Here is an 18,584-nt window from a genome sequence, read left to right as displayed (position 1 = left end):
TTTATCTGTTCACTTAGAGATGGTATTTTTTCCTTTTTCCATGGGGTAGCAGGGAGGATTTGTGACAGCCAGAGGGAGCCTTCAGTTCACAGCAGCAGGAGCATGACTCAGGATGAGGGAAACGACAGAGACTTGGATTGGTAAATCAAATCAGACCAAGTAAAGGCTACACACATTTATCATGACGTGCACTTTTGTTCAATTACACAAGTTTTTACGTTTTTGTTGAGCAGTGGTGCAGAGGTGTCAAAGGGCATTTGTCGTAGCTTTTGGCTGGATTGTAGTAAAATGGACACAGCAAATACATATTGCTGTTAAATAATATGAATGGGGTACATTTATATGCCATGCCATACCAAACAATAACAAATCTAAATCCTTGTGCTCTTGTAAGTGTAAAACATGAATTGAAACGGCTCCTTCTCCCTATATTGATATTCAGGCCATGGTCCAGGCCCCACGTGTCCTCATTTCCCGCCACTTACAACGACCCTCCCAATGAGAGGCAAATCTCTCTGACCTCAGCATGTTATCAGTACCGGCAGACGCCAGACAACTCCCTGTCATCCCAGGCCTCTTCCTGCTCCCCCTTGTGCTGGGAATCCTCACTCCAAAGGGACATGCCTCAGAATGAAGCGTGTAATGAACACATGCAGGCTGATTCCCACAGAAAGCCCTTCAAAAGCCCTGCTCACCAGTCCAGCCAGACTCCATCATCCATGCAGAACATGGTTTCTGAGGAGATGGCAGGGTTCACCCTGAAAGACAAACACACTCTGTCCCTCCAATTACCGGCCAGGCTTACTGGCCATCACTGTGCAAAGTGAGTGGCAAAGGACATTTGAATTGCAGTGTTACGCTGGACACAAACATTATAAAACAATGTAATGAAAAACATTTAATAGCAATTATGTGCATAGTGCATATAACACTGTTTATATACAGTACACTGAGCCTTTGCTATATGGGTATGGAGTTGGAGTAATAAGGCAAATGAACACATTTTAAAATTGCACACTCATTCTCTTTTCTTTCATTGCAGCAATGAGGAAATCAGACCATCTTTCGTCATTGATCTTTCGCCAGATGACATAAATCCTGAAGAGCACAAAAATACCCTTAAAGAGCAACCTCATTTAGGTTGTCATTCAGTCTCATCCAGTTTAAAAGTAAGTGTTGATACATATAATGATGCATCAAGTCCACAAAAGGAAGATAAAGATGCAAAATGCCAGGATATCTCAAATGAGAAAGAAGCTACTGTAGCATCAGACAATCGGCTAAAAATGAAGCGACCTCCAACTGACCCGAGTGAAGAGGCTGGTAGTGGAGAAGAGTCTGAAACAATCAAAACTGAGTGGCCACATTCACCTCTGAGTGGTTCAGATGTAAGCTGTCTTACAAATTCACTCAATCTGACAAGACGTGGAGATGTGGAGGAAGATATAAGGGTGAATAGGAATGTGGTAGCTATTGGACAAATTTCGCACAGTGAACATGAACTGAACATTCATGCAATTGGAGTCCAGTTCCAAGAGACGGGAAAAATAGATGCATCTCTACCACACGAGACAGTGTCACCCAATGAAATGGAAGGATCTCTACTGTTTGGTAGCAATGAAATCATCACAGCATCTACATCAAGTTGTTATTCAGAGGCTGTTGAGCATCGACCTGGCCTCAAGAGTAAAGATATATCGATGAGATGTTACACTAGCTGTCCAAAAAAGATCTCATTGTCTTTAGAAAGGGGAACTGACAAGTTCTTAACCCAATCTGTGAATGATAAAACAAAGGAGTACTTCACAAAATGGGCATTGATGCAGTGGGAGTCCACCAGGCTGGGTGTTGCCACTGCTGATCACCTGGACAGACCCATGGGACACAGAATAGACATGATGAAGGCTGATTCTAGAGTGGAGATCAAGGGTGAAAAAAGAGGAGACAATCAAACAGGCACCACTGATGAGACGGAACAGTCCAGGATTTCTGACATCCAGCTAACATGTGGACAGTTTGAGACTGAGTTGAGTTATGAAGAAGTCAAGGAGGTGTCTCGAGGGGACTGTGAGCAAGAAGAGGAGGGCACATCTACAGGTAAACAAATAGCTGTTTTCAAACGTGCTGAAGTGAGCTCAACATTCTTCTTCAAGCTCCCTTGTCTAATTCCCGTATTACTCAATTTTTTCTAACCCTAACCCGTAGAAAAAAACAGTTAATTGTGGTTTTAAACTTCTATAGGGTTAGTGTTGGGGTTCAGGTTGGGGTTAGGTGTGAACATAAATTGATACACAGTATATTGAACCTTGAATGTTACTGAATATAATCTGTAAAATATTACCCAGCTGCACTCACCTGGATCCTCCAGAGATTCTCCTGCAGTTAAAAGTTAGATTATATAAACATTACTGATCCCCAAATAGGGATAAGCATTTGCCACCAAACAGTGAATACATACAACAAATAAATTAAATGATAAATAAATGGATTACATCAGAAACAAGCTCTACAGCAAGGGATCAGAGCTATGACTAAAAGTCTTCAGTGTCTGACTTTTCATGTAGCATTAACTGAGTTGCAGTCATTTATTTTAGATCTTAAGATTGCAGCATCATATTTTAGTCTCCATGATACTATTTTTAATGTTACTTCAAGTTTAATACCACCTTTTTTTGCTGTGATGATTTTTTTTTTTTTTTTAACTAAGGTGTAGTTCAACTGAACACCACTAGAGACTGCTAGAACATTAGTCTGCATGTTTAAACCGACTGAAGCAGTTAGGCACTCCAGCAATACAGGCCCCCGGTGTTTTTGAGATGAAGTCGTTGGGTCTCTTTAAAAGAAACTTGATGCATTAAGTATGAATTTTACCCATTCAGTTGGTCAAAAGTCCTGAAAAATTACTACTTTAGCACTACGTTTATAGTCAAACTCAGTCAGAGTTTCAAATTATTTAGTCGCAAAATGGGATAATTTTGTCATTTGGGGCTTTATTTGTGTTTAACAATTTGCCAAAGCTAGTGGCTCTCAGCCATGTTTTTTTAGTTGTTTATTTGGGTTTTTAGGAGTGGCAGCGATGACCCAGCAGAAATGCGGTGGCTCAGCACTGACGAGAGATGTTGTGAGCCTGCTCACCTTACAGCCACAGGAAGGGAGATTGAGTCTCAGCTGTTGAGACAATGCTGAGTCAGCACACACGCACACATAAAAACATACTCAGCTTAGCAAATCGTGTAATGTCAGTTTCATGTTCACCAGATTGATTATATTGGCTGACCTTGTCTTGTCACACACATTGCTGAGGTACATACAAACGCACACATAAGTGTATGCCCATACATGTTGCTTCATCACTTGCTTAGACAACACAGCAGGTTCATCGATCGATGTTGTGTCTGAAAAGTGATGAGCAGATCCAAATGGTCGTGCCATTTTCCTTCTAGGGGGCTCAGGGAGAGAAAGGTGTCCCACACCAGCGTTGTCCCAGGAGTTTTGGGCAGGAGAGCTGAAAGTGCCATGTCAACGCCATGACAACATGCAAGTAAGTCTCTGTAGAGCGAGGTTGCAACTTTATTGGTGCTGAAATTTTAGACCCTTGTTGAGGTAAACATTGAAAAGGGGAAGACATGAGGCAAATTCTCTAATATTGTTTTCTGTTCTTTGACACATTAAATACTGCCTTGTCATCAACTGTACTTTGATATTCCCCGTAAAGTGAAATCTGAAATCCTGTAGCATCTTTGAAAAAGAATCGGCTTCTATTTCCCTGATGCACATAGAAATCAATCTGGATTGTGTGAAACTGTGTACTATCGGCAGTATTGCAGCACTCTGACAATATGATAGTCCCCCACTGTGTTGTAAAAAAAAAGCTCTGACACAGTGGTCCCTGGTATATTTTGGCAGAAAAAATACAGTGAACAGCAAAATTAGAGGAAGGTGTGGTTGTAAAATGCAGTAGAAGAGCTGGAGGGGTGAAAAGTGGGAGAGGCTTAAAAAAGAAGACAGAAAGAGATGCAGTACCTCACCGTGTTGCCATAATCAACAGCAAAATCATCTACCCGTTCTTACCCTTTACTGCACCCAGTGCTGGACTACTGGCTATATCTATATCCTTCTATTCTGTAGCACAGCAACCAGGGTGACTTTGTCAGCAGGAAATCAGGCTGTATTTTCGGGGAAATGAGGAAGACTCCTCAGGGAGCTGAATCACAGGAATCTTTACATACCGAGCCCACTGCTGACAACCATACATCATTGTGTGTATATATATAAAAAAAAAGCCGAACTCACTTCTCTTAGTTTGTAGTCAAAGAACCCAAACGCATGTGTGTGTGGACGATGATGAATAATGGAGACTTTTTTGAAGATGCTGGAAAGGTCAAACAGAGGTGAGGGTGTGCTCTTCAGAGATCAGGCTCAAATTTCACTCCATCTTGTTCTTCTTTGCCTTTTTTTAAAAGCTGCACCAGTGTATTTCATGACATCCTTTCTCCTTTCCCTGCTTGTTTGACTTCCCTTTTTCCTTTGCTCAAAAAGTCTGAATTATGCGAACTTTAGTGGACATTAATAAAGATATAGCATGTGGGATTTAGGGGGAAGACAGTTATATTGTGATATTTTCAGTGAATAGAAAAATCATTTGACACATTTCTTTATTATGAAAGACACTAGATTCTACAATAACATAGGCAAGGTGTATTAAGATGGTTTTGATTTTCTTTTCTGCAGTATGATATAAATCCCACAGAAGCTTAGTAAAGGCAGAAACTTGAAGTTTAATTGATTCATACTTTTTCTTTCTCACCTTTTCTGTTCTATAGAGAAAGAGAAAAAGCTGCAAGGGGACCAGCACAAACACATCACCTTCCGCAGCAAGTACTTTTACATCTGGACAAATTGTTCCAACAGTTCAGGGCATGGCCTCATTTGCTGTGAAAACAAACAAAAAGTGCAACCGAGTTTCTACTTACCAACCTGATTTATATCCTCATTCTCTGATCGCTTCATTTCCCCTGAAGAGGAAACATGAAGCACTGCAGCAACAAGATAGCCCTCCCAAAATCTGCCTTACCAGGCGTTGTTCAAAATGGGAGCCACCTCGTTCCTCACAAGCAATGGTAAGGGAGGGAATCAGGCCAGTGTTGTCCCCTGAACCTCTGACTAAACCCAGTTATATACATGGAAAAGGAATGGCGCCATGTGTCCCGAAGCAAATGCAACAAAGAAGCAGTAAAAGGGAAGAGGATGTTTCCAAGCAGTCTCTATCCTCCATGACCTGTAAAATAAATGAGTCATCCTGTGGATGGGACACCACTGGTGAAGCCCAATCTATAGCTGGCTGTCGGACTAAAACCCTGACGTCTGACCCCAGAGTGAAACATTCTGTGGAGCTGAATATGGATGAAAAGGTGCAGATGATTCAGATGGCCGCGCAAGCCAAGACACTGGTGCTAACCATGGTATATCAGGACGGAAGCACTCAGTTAGACCCAGACCAGGTGAGCTGAGCTGAGGAGGCCATTTTAGAATAAAACAGAGAATTTGCAAATGTTTGTTTATTTTCTTTCTCTGACCCCACTATAGAAACTCACTCCTGCTGTGTGTGGTTTCCTCATGCTGATGATCTGGAGCGATCTGGACTGTAGCGCACTAGAACTCTCCCTTGAGCACAACAACCTGCTCTACTTAAATCTATCTAAACAAAAACCTGCATGGGCCCAACAACACACACATCAGAACCAGGAGCTCTTCACAAGGTGTTTGTATGATGACTATGATAATAAGTATGAGTTAGAAGTGTCAGTTAAAAAAAAAAAAAAAAAACCTCCATAAAAATGTTTCATTGTATGTTATGTATGTAGAGATATGCTGTTGATGGTGCTATCGAGACCTAAACTGGTAGTTTGCTATAAAGCCAAAGATTTGCTTCGTACGGCCCTGCAGTTTTACAAAGGAGATCTTACATTGAAACATGGTAGGTTACCACACATACAAACATGCACATGAACACGCAGGATGTACAGACTTTGTTAAAGTATTTTCAGTATCTGACACCAACGCTTACAATGTGTCTGTAAAACCATTTCCAAAAATGATTCAGTATTAAAAACATTTATCTTTTTTCTCTCAAGTGGCAGATTGTCACATTCAGGACCCACAGGTGTCTGCATGGCTGTTGGACCCTGCATATCCCTTCTCTTGCTTCCAGGATCTTCTCACTAAACACCACAAAAGACCAACTACAACCCCTGCGCTCGGTCCAAATAAGGTTATAAAATATTATTTTATTTATTTACACAGAGCAAATCCTTGAAGCTGGTTTCATTGTCTTGAATGACAGCATAGATGATTCTCTACTCTAACTACAAGGTGACAAGAAAGATGAAAAAGCGGCAATATCCTCCTCACTACTCCTTTTTTCACTGACTCTCTTTTTCTCTGTTTTCTTTCTTTGTCTTACTCTTCCAGGTGTCTCAGTTCATCTCAGGTCTCTGTTCACTCTATTGGCTTAATTTGGAGCTATGCTCTAAACTACAGGTTGGCAAACATTAACATATTTTTAGACACACACACATCCAGAAGACACAGATCACTTTATTGACTGTATGTGTGTCCAGAGCCAGGGGCTGTGGGAGCTTTACTCAGACATGGAGCTGAAAATGATTCCTGTCCTGGCAGGTGAGGACAGCTTTGACCTCCTTAATAACACTGACACACTTCAATGATGGTGAAAAATGGAATGTAAGAAAGTCCTTGAATAATACCATAAACCGTACACCGCATCTTACAGTTATTTTTTGATTAATTTGTCAGTTATTTGCTTGATTAATCAAGCAATAATCAAGCATAACTGACTGTTGTTTTCTCCACAAACATAATTATTCAGTTGTCATTATTTGTTATGGAGCAAAGAAACCAGAAAATAATCACAGTTATGAAGCTCAAAACTCACCAAGCTTGTATTAACTATTAAAAAAAACACAATTTAATTGATTATCAAAATTGTTGGTGATTATATAGTAATTGATTGCTAAGGCAGCTTCATTTGAAGCTCTACCTGAGAGATAATGAAGTTTACCAACAGTTATCTTCTTTTAACAAATTGTGAATAACCTTGAAAGAAAATGTAGCTGCCTGCCATTTTTATCTGAATAACCAAACCAGCATGAAGCATGATGCTATTTTAGTGTCATTCCCTTTTTGTTTTCAGTAGTTTACTGCTGAAAATCTTGTAGATTAATGAATTTCTGTCTGTGTTGTTTCAGCCATGGAAAGTCATTGCATCCATGTGGACAAAGGCGCCCTCAAGAGAACTTCAGATCTGCTGGGGGTAAGACAAATCCACGCTTGCCATTTGTAAAATGAAGATAGTGGAGCATTTTATTGAGAAACGGAACATTAAATACAGAGTATTTCACAGCAGACAGGCTTATCTACTACAGTCAGGAATTATCACCGTTAACCTCATGGTTAATGTTAATTTTCCACCAGAACAGAACAATGGACCAGGGATCAAGTAAAACAATTATACATTTTGGTTGAACTTGATTTAATTTACTGCAAAATACCGCAGAACTGAGCTCACACTGGGTCAATATTTTAGCTTGAATGCAAATTGGTATTTTATTTACGTGAAAGAAATTGTTATACAAATCTGAAGCAATAAACCAAAGTCGCAAAATAACACAATTGAGCTTACTGATCTCCTGTGCGATACAATGTAAAATTGCTGATTCTCTCTGTGGACTTTTGTGCAAGGAGAGAGTAGTTTGTAAAATAATGTAAACTTCAGTTCCCAGTCTAAAAAAGGCAATTATTGCACAATAAAAGGTGGCAGACATTTTTTATCTTAGAATTAACCAAGCCCAGCTTGAGGGAGGCTTCTTGTTTTCAGCGTGTTGCTGTAGCGTCTTTTATGCAGTCAGAACTCACGATGTGTCAGTGTCCTCATACAGCCACACTTCCACAAACTTGAGCTGTCACTTTTAATGACCTTTTTAAGTCATAAATAAAGTAAAATATATGGTAAGACTTGCAGAATCAGTATATCTACATATATTCACTTGACAGTTATATAAATAGATCGATAAAGTAAAAGGTCTAGATTTAAGCAGAGGCCTAAAAATATATTTCATGTATCTTTTTAGGCCTTTGTCTAAATCCTTGAAAAGAAAAGTTGTGTTGCCTGAAGTAACAACTTCTACACTCAAAATACAGTCTATAGTGCAAAAGCTCCTTTGGGAAAGCTCAACTTTGGCCAGGCTGACTAGTTATAATGTTCAGGGTCGGCTCACACTTGAACTGTATCTTTCTAAGCCCGTTTTAGTTTTGTTCCGGTTGCTGCAGACAGATGCTGTATTAATACAGATGGGCGCAAAGCGGTGAGAGAATGTGGGGAAAACAGGAGAGACCATGGGAAAAACAATTAAAAAAAAATAGCCTTCTTCCGTCTTCTGTGGTGGATTAGTGAAGTAGAGGTGGGTGGATGTCCTATGGAGTCCTGTCCTGTTTACATGCAGATAAAAGCCAATCCTGGAGACTGCAGACAGAGCGATTTGACAGGGAAATACACACACTCATAATCATTTTAATGATCTATCACAGAGATGCACACACACTTGTAGACACATTTACAACTCTTGTATGAGTCAGCAGGGACATTATTGTGGAGAATGAGTCTTAGAGCCTTGTCATGTTACTATAAATAGACTGGGGTGTCTGTCTTTTTTCTTCCAAGAGGCTGTGCCGCAGGAGGGAGCATCGCTGTCTGCCTCTGACAACACACACACACACACACACACACACACACACACACAGGCAGTGAAGTGTTTGCAGACTGCTGCAGAGTTTTGTGTGCACTTGTGTTTTTCGTAATAAGAGCCTGCCAGTACAATCATGCTTGCCTCCACGTTGTCGTATTTAATTTGTTTTCTTTCTAAGTTGTCTGCTCAGCACCACGCTGAGGAGCTTTCTGCTTTACTGTCAGGCTGCATCTTGCAAGGATGCTCAAAAACTTTGTGTTGTGTTTTTAACCAGCATTAATTAAAGGGATGATTGGGGTTTTTTCAAGGTTACATATGGTATTTATGCATGGGAGAACTAGAATATCCATTTTCTACTGTTTTATCATCCACATGAGGGTCACGTGTGCCAATCCCAGCTGACATAGGGCAAAAGGCGGGGTGAACTGGAATAGGAATATGGGTTTTGCTTTTCTGTTCAGGAGAAATATCAACACAGGCACATCTGTCGACAACTCCCTCTCTCCCTTTTCAGCTGTCTTTGTTATAACATATCTCCACCGCACACCCTCGTTTTATTGAGAACATTTTTGAAGGGCTTTTTAGGTTCGATAGGTTTCACACATTTTATGATAGCAGCTAGCTGCTCTCTGCTTACTTTGCTGGCATCTTGTTTGTGGAACTGCCACAAGCTGTGTTCCTGGTTGGGTGGCGCAACAGACCAGAGCCTTGAGTTTTTTGAAAGCCGACTATTTAAAAACAAAAGCATTGAAAAAAAAAGTGTAATGCCGATTCCAAGCTGTCAGAGTTCACTGGGCACCTGTATCACAGAGCCTGACAGACTGAATACATCTGACCCTTTAAAGCCCGCAGGTGATTTGTGCAAGTATTATTCCAGACCTATAGTATTCTGACATCTTCAACCTTCTAATAAACTTTCTAAGGAAATAAGTTAAGATAAGATTAAGAAATACGTTTTCTCTCCCTCCCCCCATCTGATAATACACAACAGCTTTACAAATGATATTCACAATTGCTTGATTTATTGAACAACATTTATGAAGGACGTCCTGTCATCAGCTATGTTGGTCATATTTGAATGCAATGCAACGACTAAACAAAGTTCCCTGCTGTGTGTGTGTGAGAGAGCGATGGTGTGAGTGTGAATATGTATCAATTCAATATTGATGAGGCAGTCTGGAGCCTGCTCTGGGCACTAAGTGAGAGACACAGAAAGTACTATACATATTTGGAATTTGTCTGCCACGTCCTCGTCTTCCTCCTCTTTCTCCCCGTCTCTATATTAGTCATGCAGTATGTCTTTCTGTTTCTACCCTCCTCTTCTTCATTGCTCTTTCTGTCATTTTATTTTCTCCTGCCTTTGCCTGCTATGCCATCAAGTTCTGTCAGCCTTTCTCGTCTGTTTGGTTTCAATTAAGGTTTCTATCACCACATTTTGTATTTCTCATCCTTCTTCACGTCATATTTCAACCTTTCAATCATTTCACGCTCTACTCCCTCCAGCGAGTTACTATTCTTCTTTCTGTTTATTGTCTGCTATTTCATCACCTCACCCCCAACCAACTGTTTGTTTTTCCATTCGTGCCCCTGCTTCTTTTTTTTGTCGTTTTCTCATTTGCTCGTCAAGTTATTAAAAAGTATTTTTCAACATTACTTACACTTGCTGTTGTGTGGGTGTCAAGGCAGTCATAACACACACTTTTCCCTTCATTTACTTTTCTCTATCTCATTTACTCTTCATATTTGTCACCAATGGTTCTTTTTCTTTCAGGGATTTTACCTTTCACTTTTTTCTTTGCCGTTTCCTCATCCTTAGTCTCCTTTTCTCTTTCCTTTTTATATTTCATCATATCCTCTCCTCTACCTCTCCTGCTTCCTTCTTCCCTTTGGCCAAATCTTTTCTCTTTCTCTTGCCCTTCTTTCAGCTTATGACAGTTTTAGTCCATATATAGATACTGTACTGGATTATCACATCATTCAACCACGCCCCCTGCAGAGAGAGAAGGAGGAAGAGCACGCAGCAGCAGCGACACAAACAATAATAATAATAATAATAAAAATGTGAGGAAGGTGCAGGTGAGATCGTGACAACATACGTAAATAATTCAGCTGCCTGTCACTGTGAACCATGTTACCTGGCTTCATATATTCCTTGTGACAGATCTAATGTGGAAGAAATCACAAAAACACGAAATATAGTAATGGGAAAAAAAGTAAGCTGCTGTTGACCAGCTGAATCTTGCATTATATATATATATATATAAAAAGATATGCAGTTATTAATCAAGTGCTTGTTTGGTCCATTATTGTAAGAACATGTTGATTAGTTTTTCCCAAAACTTGAATTAATGATGTTTTCAAATGACCACAATCTGGAATGAGTCATTTTTTATCATTCCTTTGTTATATGCATCAAAGAAACCAGAAAATATTTACATTTAAGAAGCTGAAAAATCAGAGAACTTGTTTTAGTCAATGAAAAACACTCAAATGATTGAATCAGTTATCAAGGTAGAAGATTATTATTGATTCAATTATTGAATAAGATAATTGAATCTACAAATTGACTTTACAGTGAGTACTAATGTCATGCATTTCCTTTCAACTAAATATGCAGTATGTGGCTCAGGTGTCTTTGTTAATCTTAAAGAGCATTAGGTAGGTGAGAAATATTAGTTGAGTAACTAAACACAGCTGGGAGGTCATTTAAAATAATCTCCATGAGTCATGTGTAATTTACCTCGATGCTTTACCTCTGCCTGTGTCTTTTTTTGCCTCTGTCAGGCTAAGATGAAGCAGTTGGAGCAGGAGTCTCACCAAGCAGCAGGTCAAATATTCCTCATCACGAGCAGCACTCAGCTGCGAACGGTGTGTACCTTCAGTTTACATAACTATTCTCTCAATTGTCCTGAAGATGAGATCATTTATTTATTGTCTCTTATGACCTTTGTGACTGTTTTGTGTTGGTATGTATCCAATTTATGCCAGTTTATGTGTCTTCTTGATCATATTTGAAGGTTCTGTTTGAGAAGCTGCGCCTCCATGAGCGCTGCGAGAACAAGAAACTTCCCAAGACCATCAACAAACAGCAGTCAACATCAGAAGCTGCGGTGCAACAAGCACACACACACATGCAAAGACAATCTTTTTTAAACTGAGAAAACCAAAACAAATCTAACTAAAACTCTCAAGTTTGAGTCGAGCACTGACCCATTTACACTTATGAATCCAGCGGCACACATATTCACTCACTCAACCTTTTAACACCTAAGCTTCAAAATGTCTGTCTGGACTCTAGGATAACTTTCTATATGTGACAGTTACTTACAATTAACTGCATGTTAAAATAGTGAATTAACAGTTTAAAATGAAGAAAAACAAAACGTTTTATTAAGAAAATAACACTGTAGTCATACATTACACAAGATTTTGCGTTTTTCTAACTCCCTCCTCTCTGGTGACAAAGACGCTGATTCGCCGGCTTCCTGCAACAGTGCGAGTGATATTACCGTAATAACCAAATGTTGGCTTTGACGTGCAACTTCTCAACTTCCACAAACCGCCGCGTAATTGTGTTAATACAAAGTGCGCTTGTGCAAACGTGTTGTCTGTGATATGCTCAGTATTAAAGGGTTAACAATAGCCAAGTCGAACAAGAACACACAAATCATGAAATAGACATGCAATCAGACAGCTAAATCTCATACATTTGATCTTCTGTGTCTTATTTTGTTGCAGTTGTTGCAGCTTCAGGACCTTCATCCTCTGCCAAAGATCATTCTTGAGTACAGACAGGTAAGTCTTCATTCATGTGTCAGAATAGTATAATAATGAAGCATTAGTCTTCCACCTTAAAAAGCTATTCAACCTCTTTTTAAACAAAAAATAAATTAAAAAAATCACTTGAGGGGGACTTTCAATGACAGGTTTGAACAAAGACATCAATCAAAAACTAGGCAAAGCAGTCACACAAAACATCAGTATCATTTAAAACAGTTACAGGCTGTTAGATGTAAAATATTTAGGTAATTTTCTGATAAGAGCCTTAAAGGTGAACAGATGCCAGTGATTATTCTGCCAGCCAACTTTATCGTATAGGACACAGTGATAAGTGTCGGTGCTATTGCCAGCTATGAATCTCAGAGCTGGGAGGAATTTAATGGCCTGAGGTTGGTGGCAGCAGCATGTCAGTAAATTACATCACTATATCCTAGACCTGCTAAAAAAAAAGTTTTTTCAATTGTCTTATCTTTTCTCTACAGGTATTGAAAAATGTAGATTTGTGTCTCCCAAACCATGGAATAATGAAATGTCTTATTTTGCACACAAACCAAAGTGATTCAGTTTTAATGAATACTTTATTACACGGAGGAAAGAAACCAGAAAATATTCACATTTTCAAACAGCTTTTTTTGATATAAGCCCCACTCAAGCCAATCAAATTGATTATCAAAGTAGCTGATGATTAATTTAGTAATTGATTACTGATTGATTAATCCTTGCAGACTCTTATTTTACTTATTCAATTAAGTATCCCTTTCAATATTTGCTCTATTTACAGTAGATTCATGCAGATTACAACGATGATCTTTATTTACATCAAAAAATATTGATTTTTTTACTCCCAGATTCACAAGATCAAGTCTACTTTTGTTGATGGGATTCTCTCATGCATGATGAGTAAGGTGAGATACAACTGCTTTGAGACACGACACGACAAAACCTCAAATCTAAAGATGCAAAAAGAATATCAAAAAACAGGACAGATCATAAATCTGTCAATCTCTTCTATTCTCTCAGAAATGTGTGTCTCTCTCGTCTTTCCTTCTCAAGGCTTTCTCAACAACAAAATTACATCCGGAGTGAAATAAAAACTGTAGAGGTTGCTTCAGGCTGCGTGGACTCAATAAGCTCCTGCAGCTTTTGTTTTTCTTTACTCACAGATCGGTTTTGCATTTGTGCACAAGCACAGTGCTTATACCTGTAAATGCGGCCAAGTTAAGTTGACAAAGCGAAGATGTGGCACTGCATGATCGTCTCCCTGCGTGGAATTCATTTGACTCCGTCAGGGTTCAGCAGCTTGTGTTTGTCGATCTCTGCTTACTCAACTCTGCAAATCATGCCTTCTGGCCCCACAGAGCTGTTTGGCTTCTGACAGCATGGAGTTAACTGGTGGTCAGTGTCGACAGGCTGCTGTTGACAAAAACAAATACAAAAATAACTGGTCATTTGGGCCCAAGTCTAAAAACTAATATGTTATTAGTGTGTAAGTGTGTGACTTCAGTTTTTCACTGTTGATTCATGTCAGGGCAGAATCCTCGATGAGGGGAATGAGTACCACAGCTGTTGTTTACAGGCTGAATTGGACTGGAATCAGCTCCATGGAAACATGATTGATCCTACTTCTGACTCACCAAAACAAATACTTATATATGTGTGGTTTCTACTGTGTCTGATTCATTTATGTCTGACTATATTTAATGTGTGTCTCTTTGATAAACTCATCAGAACTACATCGCCTCTACCTGGCACCAGACAAGTGTTGTAACTGGGAGAATCTCTGCAAAACACCCAGTAAGTTTAGCTGATTTCCTCTTCCCCTTGATATCACTCTGTCTCCTTTTATTGCTCTTCCAGTTATTTTATTTATTTATTTGAGGTGTGGTTTTGTGAGATACTGACACAGAGTCTGCACCCAGACTGCCAGCTGACACAAGGATTAACAGACTTTAACCATTTAAGAAAAGGCTTAACCAGCTTAAAAGTACATGAATGAATATGTTTTCTTCCTTTTTCTCGCTGTCAGACATCATCCATTGCACCTCGTATTATGTAAACATTTTTAATCATATTATTGTTGTTATGTTATGTTATGTTGTTATGTTATAAGTAACAGTAGGATTTGTTCTTGGTAAATGGTGTTGTATTTGACAACTGTCGTAAAATATAATACTAAGATTTCAATTGTGATTAGGTTAAGGTTAGGGTTAGATGTTAACTGGTTATGGATAAGGTTAGGGATAACACTTTCTTTAGGCTCTTCAAATTAATAGAAATCAATGCAGTTGTCCTTAAAAAGTGTGTGTGTGTGTGTGTGTGTGTGTGTGTGTGTGTGTGTGTGTGTGTGTGTGTGTGTGTGTGTGTGTAGTTACCGTATGTAGGTCATGGAGAAACTACCCTTTCTGTTTTTTCTCTCTCAGTCTATTTACATACTGTATCTAGACACAACATATGAAAGAATATATCTATATATATCAATGTGTCAAAATTACACCTCTATTTACAAATGCTTTGTCTCTTTTCAAGCTGTCATCTCAAACATCACCCCTTTCTTCTCTGTCTATCTCATGCTCTCCCTCCCTCTATATGGTCCAGTAAGGTGGTGGTCGATAGCTCATTTCCACCTCACCCGGCTGGCAGGGTTCTGGGTTCTGTCACGGAATGCTTTTCTGTCTTCCTCTCGCGTACACACACACACACATAAGTGTAGAGACAACTTTTCTAATCTCACTTAGCAATTTGGGACGTGTGAGCTACACGAGGAATCGATCATGCTGCTATTAAGTGATATATGACTGTCAGGCAGCTGTAATTTAACACAGCTCCGACCTCTCTGCTCTAATTACTGGGTCGTTAATTTGTATGCTGTGCGATAGTTTTCAGTTATTCGTGTAATTGTCAGAAATAGGCAACAGCTATTTGTTGTGAGGGTGATTTGTTTTTGGACGTCTTTGTGGCTAAATGGTTAAAAAGCATCATATACAGCCACATTGTTCTCGTGGTTGTTGCTTATAAATAGCTAAATAAATGAGTAACCAAAATATTTTGAGATGCAAAGTAATCACAATATTCTATTTAAGAAGCAGGCTGAATGTGGCAGTGAAATATTTGTGTATTTAATAGGAAACAAGTGATAGCAGATAATATCTGCATATATTTATGAACTGTGATTTATTTTCTTCTGCTTTAATCATATTTCATGTTAGAGCAGCTTGAGTAGAGCTTTGATATACTCAGTTTTCTCATGTGCGGATTGAATTTGGTAGTTGGTGGTTGTAGATGAGAGTAAATTAAAACCTTTAGATTTTGGATAGTTGCTTGTACAAGAAAAGACGTCCATTTTGTGATACTTTATCAACTAAACAGAATAAACAAAATATCTAGTCCAGTCCAATTTTATTTGTAAAACACTTTAAAGGGACACTGTGTAGTATTTATGGGTTTATTTAACCCAAAATCCACTTTTTTATACATATTATGTGCTCCTACATTGTCTAGTCGCTGTATAATAGTTTTTGTTTCATTTTCGTAGTGTTTCAAAAAGTCATGTAAAATAATATGGTTGCGGGCCGCAGTTGCATAGCCACTGTTAGCAGCGAGACGCCATGTTTCTACCGGAGCCTGTAAGGACAAACGCGAGAGTACAAATCAAGCGTCTCTTTCCTTGTAGCGGAAGTCCCGCTTCCACTCTCTCCGCTTCGTCTGCTACGGCCGCGGTAGCTCGCCCTCTCGCTCGCCTCACGAACCTTATCTGCTGACTTCGGAGAAAGACGACGAGGACGACATTTGACCAGCTGCGGATACCGTAACGCTCAGGGAAGGGAGGGGGTGAGCAGATTTTGTAAATTTCAGCCTCTCCTCTAGATGGCACTATAAACTACTTACTTCACCTTTAAAGCGGAACTAGACCGGAAGTTCCTATTATCGCTGTTTTTTTTGGTGTGTATCTGCGTCATTACCTTGTTTATGAAGCCTGACGGTTCGAAACAAACAGTTCAGCCATTGCTGAGAACGTTGTGTTTTATTGTAATCTCGGGGCTCAACGAGATCACTGAAAATCCCGTAATAGTTACGTAAGCAGCGGTTCTCCTGAACAACCGATCGTCCTGCTCCGGGCGGTAGTCCGGGCACATCCAGTTACGTACATTGAACCGCAGAAGAAGAATAACGTCCGTTGTGGAGGTGTTTCACGAGCAGTGTGTCTTCTGAGTCTGGGTCTGACTCCGGGTCAAAGTCATAAAAGGGACTGCGGCGGGGAGTCGTGACGAAGCTATTTTTAAACACTGTTAAAACAATGTTTTGATAATGAGGAGCAGTGCATCCGCCGTTCCAGAGGGGGGCGCTGCGCTTCTGAGAACGGATGTGCTGGATAGTACTGGCCAATCACAAGACTCTGTCTTCTGGGGGTGAAAGTTAACTCTGAAATCTTGCAGCAGAAATACACTGTCAGAAAAGAGGATTTCTATCGGCTAGTTTACAGCAACTAGGAGGTTTTTGACCATAAAAACAAGTTAATATATGTAAGTAGACCTCCATAACTAACATATATGTGCAACAGGACCACTCTATGTGACCTTTAAAGCAACCACAGTGGACCAAAATGATGTACAGAATAATAAATCAAAGGCATAGAAGCTCACAAGAGGTGATAAAATGCATCTAAAACAACTTAAATAAATTAAAAGACAGAACGTGGATAAAAACCAGAGTAAAAACAGAACAAATAAAATAAATAAAACAAAAAATTAAATGGAAATAACATCAGCAACTTAAACAGTGTCAAAGGCCAATGAAAAGAGTTGAGTTTTAGGAAGAGATTTAAAAACAGGCAGGGAAGAGGCCCGTCTCATGTGCAGCAGCAGATCATTCCATTGTTTCTGGTTAGTTTCTGTATAAACATATAGATGAAGTTCAGTCATACTTATTCTCATAAATATATGGAGTGGAATGTGCTGGTTTATACAGTAGTTTGTTGTTCAGGGAGAAAATGGAACTGCTCACCCAATGCACACACACACATGCACACACATTTAAATGAGAAGTGTTGCGCAGGGGTTCAGTTTTCATCTGTGGGTTCACTTGAGGTGAAGCCACACTGCAGCAACAAAGGGAAAGCCTGCATTAAAGCAGGACAGCCAAATAAATTGTGCTGCAAAATGTGAATCTCACTGCAGAGGGAAGAGGGGAATTTCTCCTCCACTGGTAAAAGCAAACACATGAGCAACCTGTAAGCTTCCCCTTCTTCATCTACATTCTTTCTATCTCTACCTCTGTTCATTTTTGACCATCCCACTCTTTCCCAGTTCATCATGTATTCCACTCCCACCTTGCTGTGGTGTGTTTCTTCTTCAGTTGCATCTTCTCTTTCTATCCTTCTGTGTGTGTTATTTCTGCCCACTCTTTGTGTTTTTCCCTACGTTCTCACACATTAACAGTTCCTCCCTCTACTTTGATGTTTTTGCATTAAGGAGAGAGTATTTGCTCCTCGATGCGATGCAGTGCACCACCACACGTCATCTATTGTGTGTGTGTGTGTGTGTGTGTGTGTGTGTGTGTGTGTGTGTGTGTGTGTTCGTGTTCTTCTCCTCTCCTTTCTCCCCAGCTAGTACCCAAGTCCTTTATGACACTCAAAGATTCATACAATCACAATTCTGCCTCCCACAAATGCACCAAACTCCCTCACTCCCTCATGCAAATACACAGAGAGCAGATGGAAACACACTGAGCTGCTGTCATTCTGGGATTTACTACCAACCGTTTGTTTTTGTCTCCATTTCACTTGTTAATATACTGTACGTCCTCCCACAGCAAGGCTCATCACCCCATAATTCATCCTCAGGAACTGTGCCTCTGCACTGTGCCCATTTGCATTTCTCTTCATAATTTAACTACTGTCGAGGTTCAAAAATATGTGGTACAATAATTTGAGACACGAATGGCAAAAATGTGGTGATATAGCATATATCAAGATACAGGGGTGACAATACAATACTTTGCATTATGTTGGGATGCTATATATGCTTTATGCAAGGCATATTG

The 18,584-nt window shown here is 39.6% G+C and overlaps 1 protein-coding gene across 1 annotated transcript in view; it reads left to right on the top strand.

Annotated features, from left to right (window-relative positions):
• Window positions 1-1,820: 1,820 nt before the first annotated feature.
• The window catches only part of poln (polymerase (DNA directed) nu), a gene marked incomplete at both ends in the record, with an annotated part of 42,062 nt that continues 25,298 nt past the window's right edge, over window positions 1,821-18,584 (top strand). Inside the window, 13 exons of the mRNA XM_083905607.1 lie at window positions 1,821-2,097; window positions 4,824-4,878; window positions 5,375-5,501; window positions 5,587-5,644; window positions 6,135-6,271; window positions 6,472-6,540; window positions 6,621-6,681; window positions 7,269-7,333; window positions 11,550-11,633; window positions 11,783-11,875; window positions 12,504-12,560; window positions 13,394-13,450; window positions 14,274-14,339. Coding sequence (XP_083761733.1) covers window positions 1,821-2,097; window positions 4,824-4,878; window positions 5,375-5,501; window positions 5,587-5,644; window positions 6,135-6,271; window positions 6,472-6,540; window positions 6,621-6,681; window positions 7,269-7,333; window positions 11,550-11,633; window positions 11,783-11,875; window positions 12,504-12,560; window positions 13,394-13,450; window positions 14,274-14,339 — 1,206 coding nt within the window. The remainder of the gene's footprint in view (window positions 2,098-4,823; window positions 4,879-5,374; window positions 5,502-5,586; window positions 5,645-6,134; window positions 6,272-6,471; window positions 6,541-6,620; window positions 6,682-7,268; window positions 7,334-11,549; window positions 11,634-11,782; window positions 11,876-12,503; window positions 12,561-13,393; window positions 13,451-14,273; window positions 14,340-18,584) is intronic.

Source organism: Microchirus variegatus (assembly GCF_963457635.1).
Source record: "Microchirus variegatus genome assembly, chromosome: 2".
Taxonomy (NCBI): domain Eukaryota; kingdom Metazoa; phylum Chordata; class Actinopteri; order Pleuronectiformes; family Soleidae; genus Microchirus; species Microchirus variegatus.
Note: the sequence above shows the minus strand (reverse complement) of the source record. Positions and strands in the feature narration are given on the sequence as shown.